At 43.9% G+C, this 24139-nt stretch overlaps 1 protein-coding gene across 3 annotated transcripts in view; it reads left to right on the top strand.

Moving 5' to 3' along the window:
• The first annotated feature begins 16562 nt into the window (after positions 1-16562).
• FGD1 (FYVE, RhoGEF and PH domain containing 1) overlaps positions 16563-24139 on the top strand; it is a 37436-nt gene continuing 29859 nt past the window's right edge. For 2 of the 3 annotated variants that reach the window (XM_081565487.1, XM_081565486.1), the window contains exon 1: positions 16569-17659. In XM_081565487.1, the coding sequence (XP_081421613.1) occupies positions 17353-17659 (307 nt within the window). In that variant the 5' untranslated portion in view covers positions 16569-17352. Of the gene's footprint in view, positions 17660-24139 lie in introns of all 3 variants that reach the window. The other variant, XM_081565485.1, reaches the window with a different exon arrangement.

Genomic DNA, 24139 nt, shown 5'->3' with positions numbered 1-24139 from the left:
TGATTTTAGCATATAAACACTGCTAGTGTTTCCCCAGTTAAGTGAAGTGCTGGATTTGGGGAGATGTATATAAATACATATACATACATATACAAACATAAATACATATACATACACATAATTAAGGGAGAAACCATATATTCCTCTTCTGCTGAATTCTTTTAATAAAGAATGGGTATTGAATTGTGTCACATGGTTCTCTGGGCTCTCTGAAAATGATGATATGATTTTCCTCCTTAGATTCACAATGTTAGATTATATTAATGATTTGAATGATATTGAATGATTTTTGGAATAAACTCCACATAATCGTGGATTCTGTTTGCTAGTATTTTATTTAGGATTTTGTATCAATATACATAAGTAAAAATTGCTCTTTATCATTTTCTTTTTCTTGTGGAATCTTTGTTAGATCTTGGTATCAATGTTATACTCACTTCATAAAAGGAATTTGAAAGTGTTCCACTTTTGTCTAGGCTCAGAAAAATAAGAACAGCATCAAATTATCTGCTTTTCAGTGTTAGTAGACTTCCCCTGTGAAATCATAATGGCCCAGTGCTTTTGGAGGAAAGTAGCTTTTCATAACTTTTTCTGTTTCTTCCATGGAAATTGGTCTATATTAACTTTGCTGTTTTAGAGTTTTGGTAAATTGTTTTCCTAGGATGTTTTCCATTCCTTCAAGGTCTTTAGAATGATTTGGATAGAGTTGTATGAAGATTTCTTTATAATGTGTAAAATGTTCTCATACTGTGGTTATGTCCAACTTTTCATTTCCTGGTTTGTATTTGTGCTTTCTTCTTTTGTTGATTATTATTTATGGCTTATATATTTCTTTTTCACAGAATTAGTTCATCTGTTTATGTATTATTTCTACTGTTGTTGTTCAGTTGCTAAGTCATGTCCAGCTCTTTGCAACCCCATAGACTGCAGCACACCAGGCTTCCCTGTCTTTCACTATGTCCCAGAGTTTGCTCAAATTCATGTCTGTTGAGTCAGTAATGCTATCTAATCATCTCATCCTCTGCTGCCCTCTTCTCCTTTTGCCTTCAATCTTTCCCAGCATCAGGGTCTTTTCTAATGAGTCAGTTCTTTGCATCAAGTGGCCAAAGTATTGGAGTTTCAGCTTCAGCATCAGTCCTTCCAATGAATATTCAGGATTGATTTCCTTTAGGATTGACTGGTTTGTTCTCCTTGCAGTCCACAGAACACTCAAGAGTCTTCTCCAGCACCAAAATTCAAAAGCATCAATTCTTCAGCATTCAGTGGTCGAACTCTCACATCCATACATGACAACATGACTACTGGAAAAAACATAGCTTTGACTATATGGACCTTTGTCGGCAAAGTGATGTCTTTGCTTTATATATTTACTTATTTATTTGGCTGCACCAGGTCTTAGTTGTGTCACATAGGATCTTTACTTATGGCATGTGGGATCTAGTTCCCTGACCAGGGATCGAACCCAGCACTGGGAGCGTGGAGTCTTAACCATGGGACCAACAAGGAAGTCCCAAAGTCTTTGCTTTTTAATATGCCATCTAGGTTTCTCATAGCTTTCCTTCAAGGAGCAAGTGTCTTTTAATTTACATGGCTATAATCACTGTCCACAGTGATTTTGGAGCCCAAGAAAATAAAATCTGTCACTGTTTCCACTTTTTCTTCTTCTATTTGCCATGAAGTGATGGGACTAGATGCTTAGATTTCTGAGTGTTGAGTTTTAAGCCAGCTTTTTCATTATCCTCTTCCATCCTAATCAAGAGGCTCTTTAGTTCCTCTTCACTCTCTGCCATTAGGGTGGTATCATCTGAATATCTGAGGTTGTTGAAATTTTTCCCAGCAATCTTGATTGCAGCTTGTGATTCATCCAGCCCAGCATTTCACACGATGTACTCTGCACAGAAGTTAAATAAATAGCATGAGTATATACAGCCTGGTCATACTCCTTTCCCAATTTTGAACCAGTCCATTGTTTTACATAAGGTTCTAAGTGTTGCTTGTTGACCCACATACAGGTTTCTCAGGAGACAGGTAAGGTGGTCTAGTACTCCCATCTCTTTAAGAATTTTCCACAGTTGGTTGGATGTCTCTTGTGTTGTTCGAAAAGGGTGTTTTCTATGACTAGCGTGTTTTCTTGACAAAACTCTGTTAGCCTTTGCCCTGCTTCATTTTGTACTCCAAGGTCAAACTTGCCTGTTACTCTGGGTATCTCGTGACTTCCTCCTTTTGCATTCCAATCCCCTGTAATGAAAAGGGCATCTTTTTTGGTGTTAGTTATAGAAGGTGCTGTAGGTCTTCATAAAAGTGGTCAACTTCAGCTTTTTCAGCTTTAGTGGTTGGGGCATAGACTTGGATTACTGTGATGCCTAATGGTTTTGTCTTGGAAACAAACCAAGATCATTCTGTCATTTTTGAGATTGTACCCAAGTACTGCATTTTGGACTCTTGTTGACTATGAGGGCTACTCCATTTCTTCTAAGAGATTCTTACCCATAGTAGTAGATATAATGGTCATCTGAGTTAAATTCACCCATTCCCATCCACTTTAGTTCACTGATTCCTAAGATGTCAGTGTTCACTCTTGCCATCTTCTTTGTCTGACCCACTTCCAATTTACCTTGATTCATGGACCTAACATTCCAGGTTCCTATTCAGTATTGTTCTTTACAGCATCAGACTTTACTTTCACCACCAGACACATCCACAACTGAGTGCCACTTCATTCTTTCTGGAGCTATTAGTAATTGTCCTCTGTTCATCCTCAGTAGCATATTGGACACCTACCAACCTGGGGAGCTCATCTTCCGGTGTCATATCTTTTTGCCTTTTCATACTGTTCATGGGATTCTAGTGGCAAGAATACTAGAGTGGTTTGCCATTCCCTCCTCCAGTGGACCACGTTTTGTCATAACTCTCCACTATGACTCATCTGTCTTGGGTGGCCGTGCACAGCATGGCTTGTAGCTTCATTGTGTTAACGCAAGCCCCTTTGCCACAACAAGGCAGTGATCCATGAAGGAGAATTCTACTGTTATCTGTTTTCTAACTCCTTTATTTGAACTTTTTTTTGTTAATTCTTTCCTCCTGTTCCCCTTAAATTTATTTTCTTTCTCTTTCACTGACTTTCTGAGTTGAGTGCTTATTCATTTAATTTTTTCACTGTTTGTAACACAAATATTTGGAGGCAATGTACTTTTCTGTGACTGCTGCTTTATCTGTATCAAATATGTAATGTTTTCATTATCATTATTGTCCAGAAATTCAGCAGTTTTGGTTTGAGTTTGCCCTTTGACTCAAGAATTGTTTAACAGAGAAGTTTTATATATTTAGATGGAAGATTTACATTGATTTCTTTTATCCAGTTGTGATCAAAGAATTTTATCAGTATTAGTTCTACCTTTTGGAATTTACTGAGATTTTCTTCTTGGCCTGATATTGATTTTGTTTGTGTTTTCTATATTCTTACTGGGCTTTTGTTGTTGTTATTTTATTTCATTGCTCTGTCCTGGAATGGAAAAAGTGAGTTACATTTCTCCTGTTTTTAGAGTGTTTCAATCTATTATCTATTTTTCCTTGTCTCTCTTAACATTTCAGCTTTGTGAAAGTTGCTGTGTTATTTGATACAAAAATAGTCATAACTTTATATTTTCATTGATGTCTCAATTAATGTTTTTGTAATAAGCTTTTTATTTTAGAATAATTTTAGTTTTATAGAACCCTTCATCTAGTTGCCCCTCATGTTAATATCTTATATGACTACATTTGTCAAAACTAAGAAATTGGCATTTGTATACTGCTATTAACTAAACTCCTGACTTTATTCAGATTTCACCAGTTTTTCCACTCATGTCCTTTTTCTGTTCCAAGGTCCAAACCAAAATCCCACATTGCATTTAGTCATCATATCTCCTCCAAACTGTGGACAGTTCCTCAGTCTTTTCATGACCTTGACAGTCAATTAATGCCTTTCATTTTGAGTTTCTAACTTGTCTGATAATTAAGATTGCAACCTCTGCTTTCTTTATTTGCATTTGACTAGTATACCTTTGCCCTTCTTATATTTTTAACCTTCCTGAATCAATTTGTTCTAGTTGACTCTCTTGAATATAGTAGTTGGATTTTGCTCAGTGATCCAATAGAAAAATGTTTTTCTTTAAATATGTAAGCTAAAAAAAAATAAAATAAATATGTAAGCTAAGATCATTTATTTTTATTGATACAAAAGATGTTTGATGTTAATATTGTCACATTATTTTATTTTTAGCTGTATTTTTGTATATTAAAAGCATGTTCCAGGCAGTCACAGGTTTACTTCTGTTCATTATAGACAAATTTGTGCTTTCTAAAATTTTATATAAATGGAATCATGATCTATGTACTCTTTATTGTCTGGCTCCTTTTACTCAGTGCAATTATTTTTAATTCATCTATGTTATTTCTGTATAAATAGTTAATTCCTTTTTATTATTGAATAGTGTTCCATCATATGGACATAGCACAATTGTTTTATCCATTCATCTGGATGGATATTTAGGTTATTTTTTGTTTGACAAACTTTTTGCAAATATTACAAATTTTAAAAAAGCATTTTACTTATGTAGTCTGTTTTGATTTTTTTTTCAGTTGTCCTGACATTTGAAGAAGTTTATATTTTGGTCTTGTGATTGTTGTTGTTCAGTCACTAAGTCATGTCTCACTCTGTGACCCCATGGACTGCAACACACCAAGCTTCCCTGTCCTTCACTATCTCCCAGAGTTTGATCCAAGTCATGTCCATTGAGTTGGTGATGTTATCCAACCATCTCATCCTCTGTTGCCCACTTCTCCTCCTGCCCTCAATCTTTCCCAGCATCAGGGTCTCTTCCAATGAGTCATTTCTTTGCATCGGATGGCTGAAATATTATAGCTTCAGTTTCAGCATCAGTCCTTCCAGTGAATATTCAGGGTTGATTTCCTTTAGGATTGACTGGTTTGATTTCCTTGTAGTCCAAGGGACTCTTAAGAGTTTTCTCCAGCACCAGAGTTTGAAAGCATCAATTCTTCAGCACTCAGCCTTCTTGATGGTCCAACTCTCACATCCATACATGACTACTGGAAAAACCACAGCTTTGACTATATGCACCTTTGTCGGCAAAGTGATGTTTCTGCTTTTTAATACGCTGTCTAGGTTTGTCATAGCTTTTCTTCCAAGGAGCAAGTATCTTTTAATTTCATGGCTGCAGTCACCATCCACCATGACTAATTTTAGTCTAGTGATTAATTTTAGGTATCTTTTGTTACTTTCTTCTAATTGTCTATTGCTAGTGTAAAGAAATGTTATTGAGTTTTATAAGTTGATTTATTTTAAATAGCAAGACCTTGGGACTTCCCTGGTAGTCCAGTGGCTAAAACTCTGTGCTCCCAATGCAGGGGCCCTGGGTTCAATCCCTGGTCAGGGAACTAGATCCCATATGCTTCAACGAAGACCTGGTGCAGTCAAATAAATAAATAATTAATTTAAAAATAAATAAATAAATAGCAAGACCTTTAAAAAGTGATTTATTTTAATTTTTAGCTAAGTTGCTGTGTGCGAACTTTTCTCTAGTTGTGGCAGGTGGGGGCTACTCTCTAGTTGCGGGGCGTAGGCTTCTCAGTGCAGTGGCTTCTCTTGTGGAGCACCAGCTCTAAAGCATAGGCTCAGTAGCTATAGCTCACGGGCTTAGTTGCCCCATGGCATGTGGAATCTTCTTGCATCAGGGATCAATCTTCTCGCATCAGGGATCAAACCCATGTCCCCTGCATTGGCAGGAAGTTTCTTAACCACTGGACCACCACGGAAGTCCTGTAAGTTGATTTTGCTGAACTGTTTTTAATTCTAATAGTATGTCAGTTGAATCTGTTGGTTTTATCTCTTCTAATCCTTACAACTCTCATTTCTTTTTCTCCCTTAATAGTATTAAGCAAGACTTCCAGTTCTATGTTAAACAGTACTTGGTGAAAGTAAGTATCTAGTATTATTCTTAATCTTCAAGGAAATGCATCTTAAGTTTCTCCACTTACTGCAAAATATGCTGTAAGGTTTTGGTATGGAACCTTCACAAGTTAAGAAATTTACATTCTATTCATATTATTTTAAAGAGTTTTCACCATAAATAGTCATGTAACATACTTTTTCTATGTTAATTGAGATAATCATATGATTATTCTCCTTTAGTCTATTCACATGGTAAATTATATTGATAGATTTTCTGAGGTTGAATGCATTCTCCTTGCATTCTTAAAATAGAATTCTATCTCAGGAGAGTTCTGACTTCTAAGAGCTCTCTTCTCTGCGAACCTCTGCATGACTCACTCCCTCTTCTGGGTCACCTTGTCAGTGAGGTCTTATTCCCCATCTCTCTTCCCTATACCTTATTTATCACCTTATAATGTACCATAGTGTATTCCAGCTTCCCTGGTGGCTCAGACAGTAAAGAATCTGCCTGCGCTGCAGGAAACCTGGGTTTGATCCCTGGGTTGGGAAGATCCCCTGGAGAAGTAAATGGCAACCCACTCCAGTATTCTTGCTGGAGAATCCTATGCACAGAGGAGCCTGGTGGGCTACAGTCCATGGGATCGCAAAAAATTGGAAACGACTGAGCAAGAACTACTACTAATACTAAAATACCATATACTTTTCTTATTTATTTTTTGTCTCTTTCCTCTAAAATATAAGCTCCATGAGAAAAAAAAAAAAAAAAAAACTCCACTTGAATTGTGATATATTTTTTAACATACTGTTTAATTAGATAAGCTAATATTTTGTTTAAGACTTACACATCTATATTCATAAATGAGCCTATGGATTTCTTTTATTGTCTTTATCTGTTTCTAAAATCAAGATTTCAAGATTTTACTAGACAAATAAAATGAGTTAGGCAGCTTTCTCTCCTTTTCTATTTTCTTGAATAACTTGTGTAAGAAGAAAAATAACTCTTGAGAATCCGGCACACTATACCTGTAAATCCATCTGGACCTAGATTTGGAGGAAAGGGAGGTCCTTACGTACCCTTTCAATTTCACTAATGCCTAGTGGCCTTTTCAAGTTCTCTACCTTCTATGCCATTTTTATCGTTTTACATTTTCTAGGAAAAAACTTTACCTAGATCTTTCCAGTTATTTGTCTAGTACCTGGCAGTGCCTTCACAGAGAGAGGGGCACAAGAGGAGAAGCATGTCTGTCTTTTGGGGGCAGAGGAAGTTCGACTACCTCTGCATTTTCAGCAGAGCAATGGCTATATATGATTCTCTGTTGCTTTGGATATTTGTGATTATATAATGAATATGTACACGTCTATAAAGGTGTGTTTTTATACATGATGCTCTGGTTTGTTTCTGTTTATATTAAAATGTCAGGCTGGAAATGAATAATTTTTCAAAAATTTTTCTGGGTAGTTATTTTTCTGTATCTGTTTGCATGGGTCCATGAGCTGTGATGGCGGTGTTTCCATGGGTCTCTAATGTCCCTGTGTATATCTGCATCTCTGCCAGCTGGTAATTCATTCTGTGTGTTTTTCCATGTGTTGGAGTATCTGAAACTGTGAGGGTTCATCATTCTGTGTGTATCTTTATGTCTCTGTACATGCCTGCGGGTGGGGGATTATGTATGCATCTCTGTATTTTACTGTAGAAATATATGCATGCAGTGCACATGCTACGTGGCAAGTTCAGACTCTCCAAGTCTGGAAGAAACATTACAACAGGAAATGCTCTGGATTCCAGCTTCCGGATGGAATTTCGCTCAGAAAAATACCCCTTCCTGGTCCTCTCAATAACTGCAGCATTCTTTGTCTTTCTTGAAGAGACTGAGTTGAGGAGGTTTATGCTAACCTTGACCTCAGAGGCAGTGTCTTTCAGGAGGATCTGGCAGAGCCATGAAATCCCACACCCTGCCACTCGCCTCTTGCCAGGCCTACTTCTTCCTCCTAAACCCTTTTATAGCTCCACGTTATCTACCAGACCAATTCTGATCTAAATTGTCCAGAGAGGCCAGAAGAAGACACAGGGAGATGAGGAGAAAGAAACAGAATAAGGTTTTTAAAACAAATACATAAATAAAAATAGATGTGGGAACAAGGAGTAGAGAAATGAGAACAGAAGGCTAATAAGAGACAGAGACCAAGAAATAGGGCCTGAATGGTAGGAGCAGATACTAATAAATGATGATAAAGAAACAATATTGGGGACAGAGAGATGTATAGACAGATGGAATGGGCAGGGTAGAAAAAGAAGGACTGACAGAAATGAGACTGGAATGTATGGAGAGAGTGAGAGAGGGACAGAGACAGAGAGATTGGGGTCAGAAAGGCAGTTATATAAAACATGAGGACAGAAAGAGACACAGAGATGATAACAGCCAGGTAGTGACTGGGAGAGTGACTGAGATGCGATAAAGACAGAAATGGAGATGGTATTGAGGAAGAGGAGAAAGAAGTTGATGAAAGGATAGTTGATTTACAGTGTTCCAGGTGTACAACAAAGTGATTCAGTTATGTGTACATATGTGTGTGTGTATTTTTTCAGACCCTTTTCCATTATAGGTTATTACAAGATATTGAATGTAGTTCCTTGTGCTATACCATAGGTCCTTGTCGTTTAATTTTAGGAGCTAATATTTTTGAGCACTTGTTGTTTGAGGCATAGTTCTACAAACTTTACATGTGTTAGCTCATTTAATGCTCTTGGTAACACTGAAGTAGGTACTGCTGTTTTACAGATGAGGACACAACTAGGATTGGAGTCCAAACAATCTAACACCAGGGACCATGCTCTCAACTTTGTCAGTGACAGATAGAGACAGACAGGGAACTGGAGACAAGATAGCACAGATGAAACACACATAGGGACAGAAAGATGGAGGCAAGAGACAGGCACATGAGGAAAGCCACCCAACAAGAGAGATGGTAACAGAGGTAGAAAAGGGGTGATAGCTGAGAGCATCAAAGAGGGAAAAAAGGATAAGAAGACCAACAGAGGTATGTGTGTGAGACAGAGAACGAAAATGTTAGTTCTGGGGGGAGTTGTGGGGGCAGGGGTGAAGACAGAGATTGGAACAGAAAGGTGAGAATAGAAATAGAGAAAGATAGGTGGGGAACAGAGACAGATGGATGCAGCAATACAAATAGAAAGATGAGGACTGGGAGACAGCCAGAGGTAAGATAAATAGGTAGAGTGTGATTGAGACAGAGGGCCAGACAGAAAAGAGGCCAAGGAGCCAAAGGAAATTTGAAAAAAAAAAAAAACAGAAAAGACTGAAATTTTGGAACACAAATTCAGAAACACATGAGGAAGGGTAATGTGGTATTATGTATGTGAGGATGGAGACAGACCAAGAGGAGAACCATAAGTTAAATGAGAATAAAATTGAGACAAGTCAACCCCCAACAGAGGCAACAGAGAGAAAATGAGAGCAGGAGCAAGAAGGGGAGAGATGGAGAGAGAATAGGAGAGACAGGAAAGAGAAACCACCAGAGAGATGTAAATGGAAAGGCAAGCAAGCAGCATAAGACAGATGAGAGACCTCTGAGAAATGATGACAGTGATGGTGAACTGGGGTGACGGTAAAAAATAGAAATAGAGGCACAAGATGAAGTAATTTTGATTCAACAACCATTCACAAGTCTCGGATATATCAGGGCTGGCATTGGACTGTGTGGTGCCCAATATGCTGTGAACTCAGGAAGTCAGGGCTTGGGCCTTTGTTATGCAATAGTGTATCCTCCACCCACAATATACTCCCAATCATGTGAAGGGCTACTGCTTATTAAACATTAGGTACTGGGGACTGTGCATGCATTACATGGATTATGTTATCAAATCCTCACAACTCTGATGTGGTAGATACTATTATCATCCCCAGTTTACAGATGGGGAATCTGAGACTTTGAGTGATGAGTAACTTACCCAGGGTCACACAGAGGAGCTAGGACGAATTGGTCCCCTGCGTGGACCAATGGTGAGAGTATGTCATGAACAAAGGATTAGAGTGAACCCTGTTCTATCTGTGCACCTAAGGTGCAAAAAATCAAATTCCAGTCTGCCTGACTCCAAGGCCTGCATGTTTGACCACCATGCCACACTACTCCATTGAAGACTCACTCACAGACTAATGGAAGACAGCTGAGCCAAGGTAAGCATGTCCTGACTCCTTACCCTCTGGAGTTCCCTCTGTCAAAAAGGATGACCTGGCTACTTCAGAGAGACTGAGAAAAGTCCTGTGAGTGGTAGGAATAAAACCCTGTGGGAGAACTTCAGCCAGGGAAAAGCAGAGAATGCTTCCTGGAGGAGAATACCTCAAAGAGGCCGAAGAGATGTTTACACAATGGTCAATGAAGCTTCAGGGTCCCTTATTTGCACAGATCTTTTCCAAGGCCCTGCTTAACAAGCAGGGAAAAATCAAAAGTGTACTGAAGATATGTACTCTTTACAAAAAAATTGAAATGCCCTGACATCTTACAGCTCATATATGAAAGAAATTAAACAGAGGTTTTCCCACATTTGATAATAGTCCTAAAAATGTACATTATTGTAAAGCTGAAACTTTTCTAAACTATCAATAGTAAAAAACAAATTTCTATCAACCATGCTATTAAGAAAGACTGACTAATATTTCTAGTCTCTACAGAAAATTGATCTTCTCTCATGCTTCAGTGACAAAAGCCATCAGCCATTGTTCCAGGACCCTCATCTTCCCACCACTGACTCTCTAAACTTCCCAATATCTGTATTCATCTTTTGTCTCATTCCTTTCTATTACAGTGAAGGGCCTGAGGACCTCTCCTTCTCTCTGAGGCCCAGTGCCCCAGATCCCAGCCCTTCCTTTCCCTTCCGTTCTTCCCTTTCTCTTCTGTGTTCCCATCCTATCCCTCTCTATGATCTCTGGGTCATTCCCAGCAGCAAACAAGCATAGACTAGTATCTCCCATCTTTAAAAAAATCATTCTTTGCCCCTCCTACCATCACCTGAACTCTCTGGGCTCTGTTCCCATTTATAGCTATGTTTCTTAAGGGAGTTGCCTACACAACTAGCTCCACTTCAGCAGGGTGGAGGGCAGTGTTTTATTCCCTCTGACCTCAGGAAGGGTCCTAAAACAATATACCCTCCCACCAGCACTCTATCCAATTGTTCCTGTTTTTTAACTTTATTTATTTTTCATGATAATACATTATAAATTTTAGAATATACATGTCTGTACAGTTTGCATAAATTATACAACAAATACCTATGTACCTGTACCCATCACCCAGCTTCAAAAACAGATCATTTCTGGACTTCCCTGGTGGCTCAGCGATACAGAAGTGAAGTGAAGTGAGGTCGCTCAGTCGTGTCCGACTCTTTGCAATCCCATGGACTATAGCCTACCAGATTCCTCCGTCCATGGTATTTTCCAGGCAAGAATACTGGAGTGGGTTGCCATTTCCTTCTCCAGGAGATCTTCCCAACCCAGGGATTGAACCCAGGTCTCCCACATTGTAGGCAGACGCTTTACCGTCTGAGCCACCAGGGAAGTTTTCACCAGGGAAGTTCCAGCGATAAAGAATCCGCCTGCAAATGCAGGAGTCACAGGTTCAATCCCTGGTCCAGGAAGATCCCACATGCCTTTGAGCAACTAAGCCTGTGCATCACAGCTATTGAGCCTGTGCTCTAGAGCCCAGGAACCACAACTACTGAGCCCACATGCTGCACCTACTGAAGCCCACATGCCCTAGAGCCTGTGCTCTGCAACAAGAGAAGCCACCACAATGAGAAGCCTGCACACTGCAACGAAGAGTAGCCCCCACTCACCACAACTAGAGAAAATCCTGAGCAGCAACAAAGACCCAGCACAGCCAAAAATAAATACATAAAATTATAAAAAAAAAATCATTTCTGAATGACAAAACCCACTATGTAGCCCTCCCCAATCACATCTCCTTCCCCTCCCTGAGATAACCACTGTCATTTTTCATGCCTTGCTTTTCTGTATGGTTTTATAACATATGACTGCATCCATATATTGTATAATTTTGCATGTTCAAATTTATAGAAACATATTCTTCCATAACTTTTTGAAATCAGTATTAGGTTTCCTGACTTTCATCCATGTTGATACATGTGGCTGGAGTTCATTCATTTATTTCATTGTGGTATTCCATTGTATAAACATGTCTCAATTTATTAATCTTATGCTCTCGTTTCTGATTCATGTTGTCAAACAGGCTTTGGTGAACACTTGTAGTGTCTCCCAGTACACACATGCAAGGATTTCTCTAGGGGAGAAATTCTCAAACTTTCTGGTCTCAAGACTTCCTTTACAGTCTTAAAAATTATTGCATACCCCAAAGAGCTTTGATGTATTGGCTTATACCGATTGATACTTGCTGTATTAGAAATTAAAACTGAGAAAACATAAATATATTAATTTTAAATAAGCCCATTACGTTTAACAAAAGTAATGTTTTTATGAAAAATAACTATATTTTCCAAACCAAAAAAAATGTAGTGAGAAGAGTGGCATTGTTTTACATTTTTGCAAATCTCTTTACTGTATGACTTAATAGAAGACAGCTGGATTCTCATATCTGCTTCTGCATTCAATCTGTTATGATATCACATTCACATGTTAGCCTCTGGAAAACTCCATGCTTGAGAGAATGAGAGTAAAGAAGCAAATAACATCTTTCTAGAGTTATGCTTTTAGCTCCCCACTCCCCATCCCTGCCCTCAGGATCCTCAGACCACACTATGGGAACTACTGCTCTGGGATAGACACCTAAAAGTGCTGGTCCTAGAGTTTGTGCATCATTCAGCTTTACTAGAAAATGCCCAACATTTTCTAGAGTGATTGTATCAGTTTACACTCCCACCAATGGTGTATCCATTCTTTATCCATTCTGGTTTTCCTAACCCTAGTTATGTCCCTATCTCTTTACCTGTTTTCAGTCTCTTTGCAACCTCCTACTTCGTCAAACCTCTAAAGTTGAAATTCCTCAGAGCTTGGTCATGGGTCCTCTTCCTTTCTCTTTGCTCTGTCCCAGACTGACTTCTCTCATGGTTCTTAATGCTATCTCTATACTGCCAACTCTCATTTATATCTGAAACCATACTTCTCCTCTGTAAACTATATACCACTATCTGCCCGACTTCTTCATTTGGCTATCTCAAGGGCATGTAAAACTGAACTCTTGATCATCCCCTGAAAACCTGTTCCTCTTTCAGTCTTCCTCATCTCAATGAATGACCTGGCTTCACATCACTAGATCCCTGGGAGGCATCCTTGATTCCTCCCTCTCCCTCCCACCCCCAAGCCACCACACCAAGCCCTTTCAATTCTAAGTATCTTTCAAGTCAATCTACCTCTCTTCATCTCACAGTCTACCACCTTAGTCACACTCACCATCATCTCTGATTGCAGTAGACTCCTAATCTTGTCTATCTCCAATTCTTCACAGCAGCAAAAGTAATCTTTTTAAACATTAACTATACCATGAAAACCCCAAGCTTAAAACCCTTCAATGTAGTGTATTTCAGCATTTGTGGGGTGTGAAGTATCTACAAAAGAGATACTATTTCATCACGATTATAAATGATACAAACTGAAACAAAAGTTTCATGAGACATGCTTACCCTTCCTACATGATCCTATGATACTTTCTGATATTTTGTATTCTTTTATCAAATTGATTTCAATACCTTCTTCAGTTTGACCCACATTTAAAAGCACTGCTTCACTACCTTTTTATTGCTCACAGAATAAGATCTGTTCTCCTTATCATGGCCTATAAAGCTCAACATAAGCTGGTTTCTGCCAGCCTACTTCTTTAACCTCACATCCCATCCTCTTGCCCTCAGCTCTCTATGCTCCAGCCACACTGGCCTTCCTACATTTCCTGAGTATATCATTTCCCTTTCTTCCCAGGGCCTTCTTAAATGTGCCGTGGCCTCTCCCTAGGACACTTTTGCCTCCACTCTTCATAAGCTAACTCCCACTTCTTCACTCAGCTTAAATATCAGGATCTGGCTGACTCTCAGGCTAAATTGCCCCCACCTCTTATTCTCTTTCCTATCACCCTGTCCTGGCTCTTTATAGCCTTATCATAATTTGTAATTTTGTGTGTTTATATGTTGTAATTATGTTTTTGTTTACTTCAAGTCCTCTCGAGCACCAGACTGAAATTCTGAGGGCCAAGTTTGTTCACCACGATCTTGTTCATATCTGTCTTATTCACCTCTATAAAAATAGTGCCTCACAGCGTGCCTGGCCCTAAGTGTGTGCCCAAAAGGTGTTCATCAAATGAGCAGAGACCTGAAGAACAGATGAAATGGAACTGAGATGTGGAGAAAATTTCTTGCAGATGCAATAGCATATGCAAAGCCTTCAAAGCTAGACAGACTAAGGAGCAGTCTAAAAATTTCAGCTTTGACTCAAGCATGGAGTCTGGAAAGGCTGGTGGGCGTCAAATCATGAAGGGCCCAGTTTAATTTTGCCTGTTGAGGAAGGCAGCTTTCCTTTTGAGCCAGTAGGTACTCAATAAAAGGGTTCTAAACATGAGAGTAATATGATTTAGTTTACCTTTTCAAAAATCACATTGCCTACAGTGAAGAGACTAGATGCCAGGGAACAAGAATGAAACAAGCTATGACAGTATTCAGGTTAGAAATAGTGCTGGCCTAGATTAGAGTAGTGGCAGCAGAAATGAAGAGACTACATAAATTTGGGAGATATTCAGGAGATAAAAATGACAGGTCTTGGTGATTGCATTGGTGGTGGAGGAGAGAAAAGAGTCATGGTATAGCTCAGGTTTCTGTCTTAACTGGGGTCATTCACTAAGGTAAGGTACAAAGATGGACAAAAAGGCCACAGGGAGGATGCCTTGAGTTGGAGAGAAGCTGAACTTTAGGTATCTCCAGGGTATTCAGGTACAGCTGTTTATTAACCTATTGAATGCATAGGTCAGAAGAAATATCTGAACTTGAAGTATTAATTTGGGGGTCATCAGCAAATAAATGATAGTTGAAACTATGGGAATGAATGTAATAATTGTAGGAAAGAGCAGAGAGAGAGAAAGAGAAGAGAGCTCAGGCCAAACCCTAAAGAGCACCAGCTTTAAGAGTCGGACAAGGAAACTGGAAAGTAAAAGGGAGTTACCAAGGAAGTAGGAGAAAACAAGAGTGTGGTGTCACAGAAGTGGTTTAAAGAGGAGGGAATGTTCACTAGTGCCAAATGCTACCAAGAAGTCAAGTAGGAAAAAAAAGGATAACCTCTGAAAAGATTCTTGGAGAAGGCAATGGCAACCCACTCTAGTACTCTTGCCTGGAAAATCCCATGGACGGAGGAGCCTGGTAGGCTGCAGTCCATGGGGTTGCGAAGAGTCAGACATGACTGAAGCGACTTCACAGCAGCAGCAGCTGAAAAGATTCTATTGGATTTAGTGACATGGGCCATGGTAGACCTTCATAAGAGAGCTGCTGCTGCTGCTGCTGTGAAGTCGCTTCAGTCATGTCCGACTCTTCTCAACCTCATGGACTGCAGCCTACCAGGCTCTTCCATCCATGGGATTCTCCAGGCAAGAATACTGGAGTGGGTTGCCATTTCCTTCTCCATCATAAGAGAGCAGTATCAGGCAAATAGAGGCAGATTGGAGTGGGTTTTAAATAAGTGGGAAATGGGAAAATTAAGACAGTTAAGTGCAGGTGACTCTTTTGAGACATTTATAGAGAGGAGGGAGGTAATTGGAGAGGAAGATGTTTTGGTAATTGTTTTTAGAAGGAAGAGACCTGAGTATGTTTAAATGCTAATAGGAAGGAGCAAAGGACAGACTGTAAGTTTGGTAGCAAGAAGTCCAGAACTTACTTTTTTGGTGACTTCTGTTTACTCTATGAAGTAGGAGGTGGGGTCATCTGCTGAGGGTCAGGTATTAGATGAAGAAGGGGGATTGAGGAGAAGGGAGGTTAGAAATGGCTGCTGTGGAGCATGGGAGAGGGGGCTGTCGGGAAGGCATAGAAGGGTTGTGGATCAGAACGGAAGGCCTGGTAGAAGCTGGGAACCATGAGCTTATAGTGGCACAAATCTATGAGGTTGAACAGTTTTCTCCCGCAGTGTTTAGTTGCCTGGGCACAGGCATAGAAAAGATGGACAGTTGGGCTGATTCAAGGTTGGGATGTTGCCAGGCAGATGCGACAGTCCTGGGAATTGAGGCTATTGGTCAAAGGTGGCAAAATGACCATGAGGTCTGATCTGAGCTGAGTGAAGAATATGAAAGGCAAGTCCCCTATGAGCCAAGCTCTAGAGAAACTCTGGAACATTTGGAAAGGTTGATAGAAAAGAGATTGAGGATGAGCAGAGAGAGACAGACCTGAGATGGGACAGAAAGGCAGATTTGGGGAGGTTGAGCCCATTGACTTGCCTATGCTGGACCAGGGGGAGATGCGCACGGCAGGCTGAGGCGGAATTTTTAAGGAGGAGGGCCTAGAGGGCGGTAGTAGCGAGAATAGAGGGCGGCCCTAGCTAGGGGGCGTGGCCAGGCGCAAATCCCGAGCGAGGGGGCGGGACCCGGGCAACTGGGTCCCAGCGCCGCTGTGGCTGTGGCTGCTTCAGCGACGACTCCCGCCTCTCCACCCCCCTTCACTAGGCTCCTTCCCGCCCGCCACCGCGGAGACCCAGGCCGAGGCTGGGGAGGACGGTGGAGCCGGGCCTAGACTGTTCCTCTGCCCCCGCTGCTGGAGCATCGTCTGGAGGCATCGGCTGAGGGAGAACCCCGCAGCCCGAGAGCGCGGCGCACAGGCGCGCCCCCCGCCACCGCCATCCTCTCCTCCCTCCCTCCCCTTCCCTCTCCTTTCCTCCCCTCCGCCCCCTAGCCTCCGCTGCGGCGGGAGGAAGAACCCTTTCCGACCAGCCAGGAGAGCCTAGATCGATTCCCATTTGGGGAGAGGGAAGAGACCCTGAACTCGGAACAGACCGGCCACTCGCCCCGGGGCCACGGAAGTGGCTCACTGCTGACGAGAGAGCCCACGCCGAGCGCAACCCCCCGACCCTCACTCAGCCGCTGCCGCATAGACAGCGCTCCCCAGCGGGCCCCCGGCCCCGCCGAACCCACTCCCCGCGCGGGGCCGGGGCCGGCGATGCCTGGCACCGCCGCGGCGGTGGCCGCGGCTACTGCTGGTACTGCCACCGCTGCCACGGCTGCTGGCCCGGGCCCGGGCTGGGGGCTTGAGTCTCCGCAGTGGGACTGAGCCCGCAGCCCCGCCCCCCGAGCCTGAGGCCGCTGCTCCGCCGGGCGCCGGGCCTCCTCCGCCCGTGCCTCCGCCCCAGGAGCTGGAGCCAAGCGGGGAGCCCGGGCCCCGCGCCCAGGCCCGGACCATGCATGGCCACCGAGCCCTGGGGGGCGCCGGGCCTTCAGAGCCCGAACACCCAACCGCGAACTCCCCCGGCGCCGCGTCACCGGCCTATGCTGACTCCGACCCTGGAGCCTCGGAACCAGGACTGCCGGTGCCCAGGGGCTCAGGCTCGGCTCTCGGCAGCCTCTTGGATCCCCAGTTTGCCGGACCCTCGGACGCCAGCCTGGGCGTCGGTCCAGGCCCCCGGGTCTTGCCCTGCGGCCCCAGTCCACAGCACCACCGGGCCCTACGCTTCTCCTACCACCTGGAGGGCTCGCAGCCCCGGCCTGGTGAGTGATTGAGAGAGAGAATGGGAGCTCCAGCCGTGGGCCTGGGAGCGGGTTCTTGTTCTCAGGGCCGGCTCGCTCACCACAGCCCTTCGACTCTTCTCAACCTCCAACCCCTTCCCACGTTCCTCGGCCTTCTAATTCTTTCAACCCCAGTCCCACCCCCACCCCCACCTCCCGCCTCCTCTGTCCGCTGTGCCCTCTCAACCCTTCCGACCCCCTCCTCTTCTATCTGCTGAGGCTAATGGGAGAGGGAGCACTCTAAGAAAAAGGGATAGGATTGCAAGGCAGTAAGGGGGATTTGGTTGGAGAAACCGGGGCTTGTCTGGGGGAATGGGAGAAAAGGAGTCTCCCATTTGCCAAGCACCTATGTTGTGCCAGGCACCGGGCTGGGTGCTTTACATGGGTTTTTATTTCATCTTCAGGAGCCTCCTGTGAAGTAGATATCATTAGCCCCATTTTGTAGGTGAGGGAACTGAGGCTCAGAGAAGGTAAGTAACCTGTCCAAGGTCACACAGCTAGTATGGAGACAGGGTTCCAAAACAAATCTGTTTGAGTCCAAAGTCTATGGTCTTTCTGCTTCCCCAAACTGAGCTTGGAGACCATGAAAGTAATGCCAAGCCTTCTGCTTATGTGATTTTCTCCTGTACTATTCAACAGCTCTGGAGTATGAGTGGAAAAAAAAAAAAGAGGGATGGTGGATTGATCCAAGGTTGGGGTTTTGCCAGTGTGTGTGGCAGGAGGACAAGGGAAGGAGGGAGTGAAAGGTGCTGATGAGAGAGAAAGGTAGTCTTAAGAGGTGGGCCTTGGAGATCAAGTTGGAGGGAAAGGCTGGAGGTGGTGATAGCTAGGGAGATAGCAGAAAGGTGGTGATGGTTGGGCGGGGGAAGCAAAAGCCAGTGGTAGCAGAGCTGGAGAGGTGCAGGACTACAAGGTTGGTTGTGAGAAGTCAGGATGCTTGAACTTGGATTTGCAGAGTGGAGCGGCTCTAGGTCAGGCTGGGACCACTGACCACTGCCTGGAGAGGCCTTCTTGCTACAAAGACCTGAGTGTCTGAGGAGTCCAGCAGGGCCTCCTCTATCTGGGAACATCCCATGTGGACCTGAGCCCAGGAATCATGGAGGAAGAACAGTGCCTTCCACTAGGCAACGATGAAGGAGCTGTTGAGCCTCTGGACCTCCCAGGGCCCACATCCCAGGCTCCTCAGATTTAGGAGACTGTGGACCAGCACCAGGTAGCATTAGCAAAGCATAAAAGTATGAGCAACATGTGTCCCTTGCTGCACTTGTGACCTTGAGCTAGTCATGGAACCTCTGGGAGTTCTCAGGGGCTCCCTCCAAATGGGCTGGAGATAAATCAGCTAACAATAGGCCTTTAACACCCTGCCTGCATGTTGCTCCTGCTGACTTTCCAAACTCCCCTTGACAGACACTGCGTGGAGCAGGTTACTCACCCACTTTATTGCAGCACCTTCTTTCAGATCCCAAAACATGCCACAAGCACTCCCACCTCAGGGCTTTTGCATCTGCTTTTCCCTCTGCCTGGCAGCTCTTCCCCCAGCTCTCCACCTGGCTTGTTTCTTACCCTTCAGGTCTCAGCTCAAATGTCACCTCCTCTGAGAGACCTTCCCCGATCACTTTAGGTAGGGGCCCTTGTGGGTGTCCATCGAAGTTGCCAGTGAACTTCCATCCTTACGCTTAGTACATATGCAGTTATCTTATTCTGTGTGTCTACTTATTCATTGCCTGTCTTCCTCAACCAGAAGTGAGCTCCATGAGGGCAAGTGGATTGTATCTGTTTTGTTCATCATTGTATCCCCAGCAACTAGCATACTGGCTAGCATACAGTAGATGCTTAATAAATCCTTGTTGAACAAAGGGGCCACATAGTAGGACCTCAGTAACTATTTGTCTAAGAGAAGGACAACTGAACTCTTGCCCTCCAGATACTCTTGGTATGGGAGTCAGTAGCTGGGCAGCATCTGGGCCCCTGGTCTCTGGCCTCTGATCAATACACAGCAGTGATTTTTCCCACTCCACCAGTCCTTCCAAATTATACGCATCATGAATCACTCCCCTCCTCACCCCAAAAAGCAGCACAAATTTCCTACACTGTTTTCCCAATGAAGTCCCTGCCTTAGTAGTTTAGTTCAGTTCAGTTCAGTTCAGTTGCTCAGTCGTGTCCGACTCTTTGCAACCCCACGGACTGCAGCATGCCAGGCTTCCCTGTTCATCACCAACTCCTGGAGCTTGCTCAAACTCATGTCCATCGAGTCTGTGATGCCATCCAACCATCTCATCTTCTCATTTCCTTCTCCTCCTGCCTTCAATCTTTCCCAGCATCAAGGTCTTTTCTAATGAGTCAGTTCTTCACATTAGGTGGCCAAAGTATTGGAGCTTCAGCATCAGTCCTTCCAATGAATATTCAGGGCTGATTTCTTTTAGGACTGACAAACAGTATTAAAAGGCCTTAGTCATTGGTGGGTGTCTTTTTCTATTTTTTCACTTCAAGATGAGGAGTGGGAATAAGAAAGGTGTCAGGGAAGGACCTGACCTCTCATTCGACCATTCCTCACTAACTCACTGTAGGACCCTGGGTGAGTGACTTCCCTTCTTTGAGCCTCAAATTTCCTCATCTAGAGAATGCCATGAGGAGTCTATGAGATAGTGGTTGCAAAGCTTGCAGAATGAAATAAAATTAAAAAAAAAATAAGAAAAACCTTCTGAAGTGGAGGCGGAGGAATTACTCAGGCCCTGGCAAGACAAGCACTGAGCCATGTGATTCACAGCAGCATGGGGCGTGAGAGCCCGCCTCCCCCACTGCCTGGCCAACCCAGGGGTAGGCACAAGTGACTTGCTTCTTTCTCTACAGGACTCGCCTATAATTGGCCCAAAGAAGGCAGGGTTGGTGATTGTAGGGTGTGTGTGTGTGTGTGTGTGTGTGTGTGTGTGTGTGTGTGTGTGAGAGAGAGAGAGAGAGTTTTAAGTTTCAATTAAAGGGTTGAAACATTTTTAGTCCACATGTTAAGATTTCTGTGTGCCTCCTGGCTTCCTCCCTCAGACTGCTGAAGCCTTTATAGAATCACCATCGTTAGGAGCCAGTGGTCCATCCTGGTGGTGTATGTAGGGGGGTGCTTTTTAAAATAATATATTATCTTATCCATGGGAAAGCTTTGAATTGCTTCAAAGTGCTTTGTCTTTTAGTTACCCTGATTCCTATCCAGGGGTTGGATGATTGTTTTTATGCCCATTTCCTAGGTTAATAAAATGTGAGGCCTTATTGGGTTACTGAGATAACTCAACCTCTCTGAGATACAAGAGAGTGCTTTGAGAGAGTCAGAAAGGAGTTCCCAGGTATAGGTTTGCTCATAGAGATTTGGGAAGAACCCTACCCTCTTCCTCAGCTTTGGGAATATCTTTCTAGATGCTGGTTGGGAGATAGCTTGGGACTTGACCTTGGCTCTGTTGAAAGAGTTGCACCTGGTGTTAAAGCCTTTTCATGGGTAGTGGAAGGACTGAGTTGAGGGAGGCAGCAACAGGGGCTGGTAGCTCCTGATTTGGAGCCTAGGGCATCATCTGACACTCTGACAGTTAGAATTGGAGCTGGAAAGGTCCCTTGTCACCATCTGGTCCTGAAAATCAGAATCCCTTGTTGACTTTGAAAAAGTAAATGTGATTCCCAGACTCTACCTCAGAGCTCCAGAATCTTGGGGTTGCAACCCAGGAATCTACTGAAAACTCCCCAGGTGAATCTCATATATAGCCTAGAATGGGCACCATTCTTAAGTTGGGACTATAGAGACTCTGAGAGGCAGTTTAGCTGTGACCCTACAGTGAGTCAGTATCATTAGGATACCACATCAGCCTCTACTCTGAGGTTGTTTTCCCAGGGCCCTTTTTTGGCCGCCTCACCATAACTTCCAACCCTGAAGGGAGGCATGGGATCTAAGCTAAAGCGAATAAGTCAACCTCTCACCCATATAAGCACAGGCACTGGGAGCCTCTGTTTACGCTTTATGCCCATCTCTTGTGAATGGCTGCCATTTGGCCATTCAAGTTGGAAGGCAGTTACAGTTCTGGGACTCTGGGGCAGAGGAAACCTTGGTATCAGCAGCATCCAGCACAAGGCCTGGACCAAAGGAAGGGCTCTAGAAGGGTGTCAGCAAGGTTTTCAGAGCTAGGAGGAACGTGGAGGCAGTTCAGGTAGGAAGTTCAGTATGAGCAAAGGCACTGAGACGTGAGGCATCCTGGGACAGGGGCTGACATTGGGAGAAGCAGAAAGATAAGGCTGGTGAAGGAACTTTATCCTGAGGGCAAAGGGAAATTTTGACAGGGAATGATGTGCTCAAATATGGGTGTTTGAGAATTCTCCATGGCTGTATGTGGAGAGTGGATGGTAGGGGCACAAGAGTGGGGTCGGAGGCAGGCAGATAGGGATTGCAGTCATCCAAGCAAGAGGTGATGGTAGTTTGGATTAGAGAAATGGCAGGTGCAGAAGGTAAGATCTGAGAGGTATTTCAGTGCTAACATAGACAGATCTTGGACGTAGAGGCTGAGGAAGAGGGAAAAGTCCAGGATGTTTCTGGGTTGTTTTCTGAAATCAACTACAGTGACCTGGTGGATAGTGGTGGGGCCACCTACTTGCAAGAGAAGGAGCAGGTTTGAGGGAAGATACTGAAGTACATTTGAAACCTGTTGCATTTGAGAGTCCTGGGGGGACACCTGGGTGGATGTGGCCAACAGGCATTTGGATGTAGGGTTGGAAAGCTCTGAAGAGAGGTCTAGGCCAGAGATGTTTGGGCGTTTTCCACCACCAATGAGTACCACCAGCCACACAGCAGCTCATGGGGAGAGGGTACATGGTTCTGGGGGCCAGTCCCATCCTTGAAGACATAGATAGTGAGGTCAGCAGAGTCACCTTCAGGTGGATCATTCATTACTTGCCCAAAATTTGCCTTGGAAGTGCCATTTGAGATGGGAGGAGGAGCAGTTTTTAAAGTATATTTGGATAAAGCTGAGACCCATTTCACATATACCCAGGGTATTGGCTGTTGCACAGAACGAAGGGAGTACTCCTGAAAAGCAAACCAAACATTAGTAAATTCCTGTGACTCCCTCCATGTTTTCTCTGCTGAGGGCATCCTGAGAGGCCTTAGAGGGAGGTTGCTCATGGAAAGAAGAAGAGGGGACTCCTGAAAGGAGGGGGCGGTGGGCTCTGCTGGTGGTTTTTGGAGAGCAGCAGTTTGAGATTCCAGGGGAGTGTCTGAGAAAGGACCCAGATTTGGTTCCTAGTCACCTGGGACCTCCCAAACAAATACAACAAAGGTAGCTGCAAAAAGGACTAAAAGAATTGAAGTCTCCAATTGCAGATGGTTGGCGCCCCCATTCCTCCACCCTTTCAGGTTCCTCTGCCTCTAGGGGACAGCCTGGCTGGGGCTACTTGGTCCTTCAAGGGTGAGTGGTAGCTAACAGTGCCCCAGACAGATGCCAGCCATGGCTTTCTGGAGGCCAGTTAGCTAAATGCCTTAGGCAGATGTGGAGCTGGCCAGACACTATCTGGGTGTGGCTAGGACCTGTCTGGAAAGAGAACAGGAAGTGTAGTCTCCTGATGCCCAGCCCGGAAGAGTTAACTGCCCTCAACTGTAGAGAGCAATCTTCCTTGGAGCAGTGAGTCCAGCCTCTCCAGGATCCAATACCCAGTTCCTTGGACTTGGAAGCTGTGACATCTCCAAAAGGCACCTCAACTTAAAACACAGAGGACTGGAGGCAAGGATGAGGCTAGCAGCAGAAGGAACTCAGCACTCTTGATTCACTGTGCCCTCAGGCTTCCCTTCCCACCACATAGCCTTCATTTCCCCATTTGTAACATCGAGGACCTGTTCATCACATTTGTCTGGTATATAATAGGCATCAATAAGTTCTTGGTGAGCAGATAAGGCAGATGAAAGAGAGGAGGGAGGAGGACATTTCTTTATTTAACAAATGTTTATTGAGTACCTACTTTTTGCTTGGCCCTCTGAGTTGCTGGCTGGGCAACAAGGCAGTGAGGCTCAGTCCCTGTCCTTGTGGAGCTCCTTTCTAGCAGGGAAGACATGACAGGTAATTCCAAGCACAGATGCTGCAGGAACAGATGAGGAGGGGGCAGGCAGGTAAAAGAGAGGACACTTGAGCTGAGATCTGAAGGATAAATAGGAGTCCAGAGGTAAGGAGAAGCAGAAAAGCTGTTCAGGCCCACGAGAATGACATGTGCCAAAGCCCTGGGCAGAAGAGAGCACTTTCGAGGAACAGACAAGAGGCCTTTGTGGCTGGAGGGTGGGGGTGGGGAAGTATTCTCTAGCTTTGGAGTTCACTCTAGAGGCAAGGGGAGCCCATCACCAGGCTGCAAAAATTGAAGGGGATTGTGTTTTCATAAGCTGGTTGTGGTGTGGAGAATACCTTGTAGAGGACCCTGAGGATGGGAGGGAAACCAGTTAGGAGGCTGGAC

Source organism: Giraffa tippelskirchi, chromosome X (genome assembly GCF_054371585.1).
Source record: "Giraffa tippelskirchi isolate mGirTip1 chromosome X, T2T-mGirTip1v1.2.pri, whole genome shotgun sequence".
NCBI classification, from domain to species: domain Eukaryota; kingdom Metazoa; phylum Chordata; class Mammalia; order Artiodactyla; family Giraffidae; genus Giraffa; species Giraffa tippelskirchi.
The sequence above is the reverse complement of the archived record's forward strand: the minus strand, read 5'-3'. Positions and strand labels throughout refer to the sequence as shown.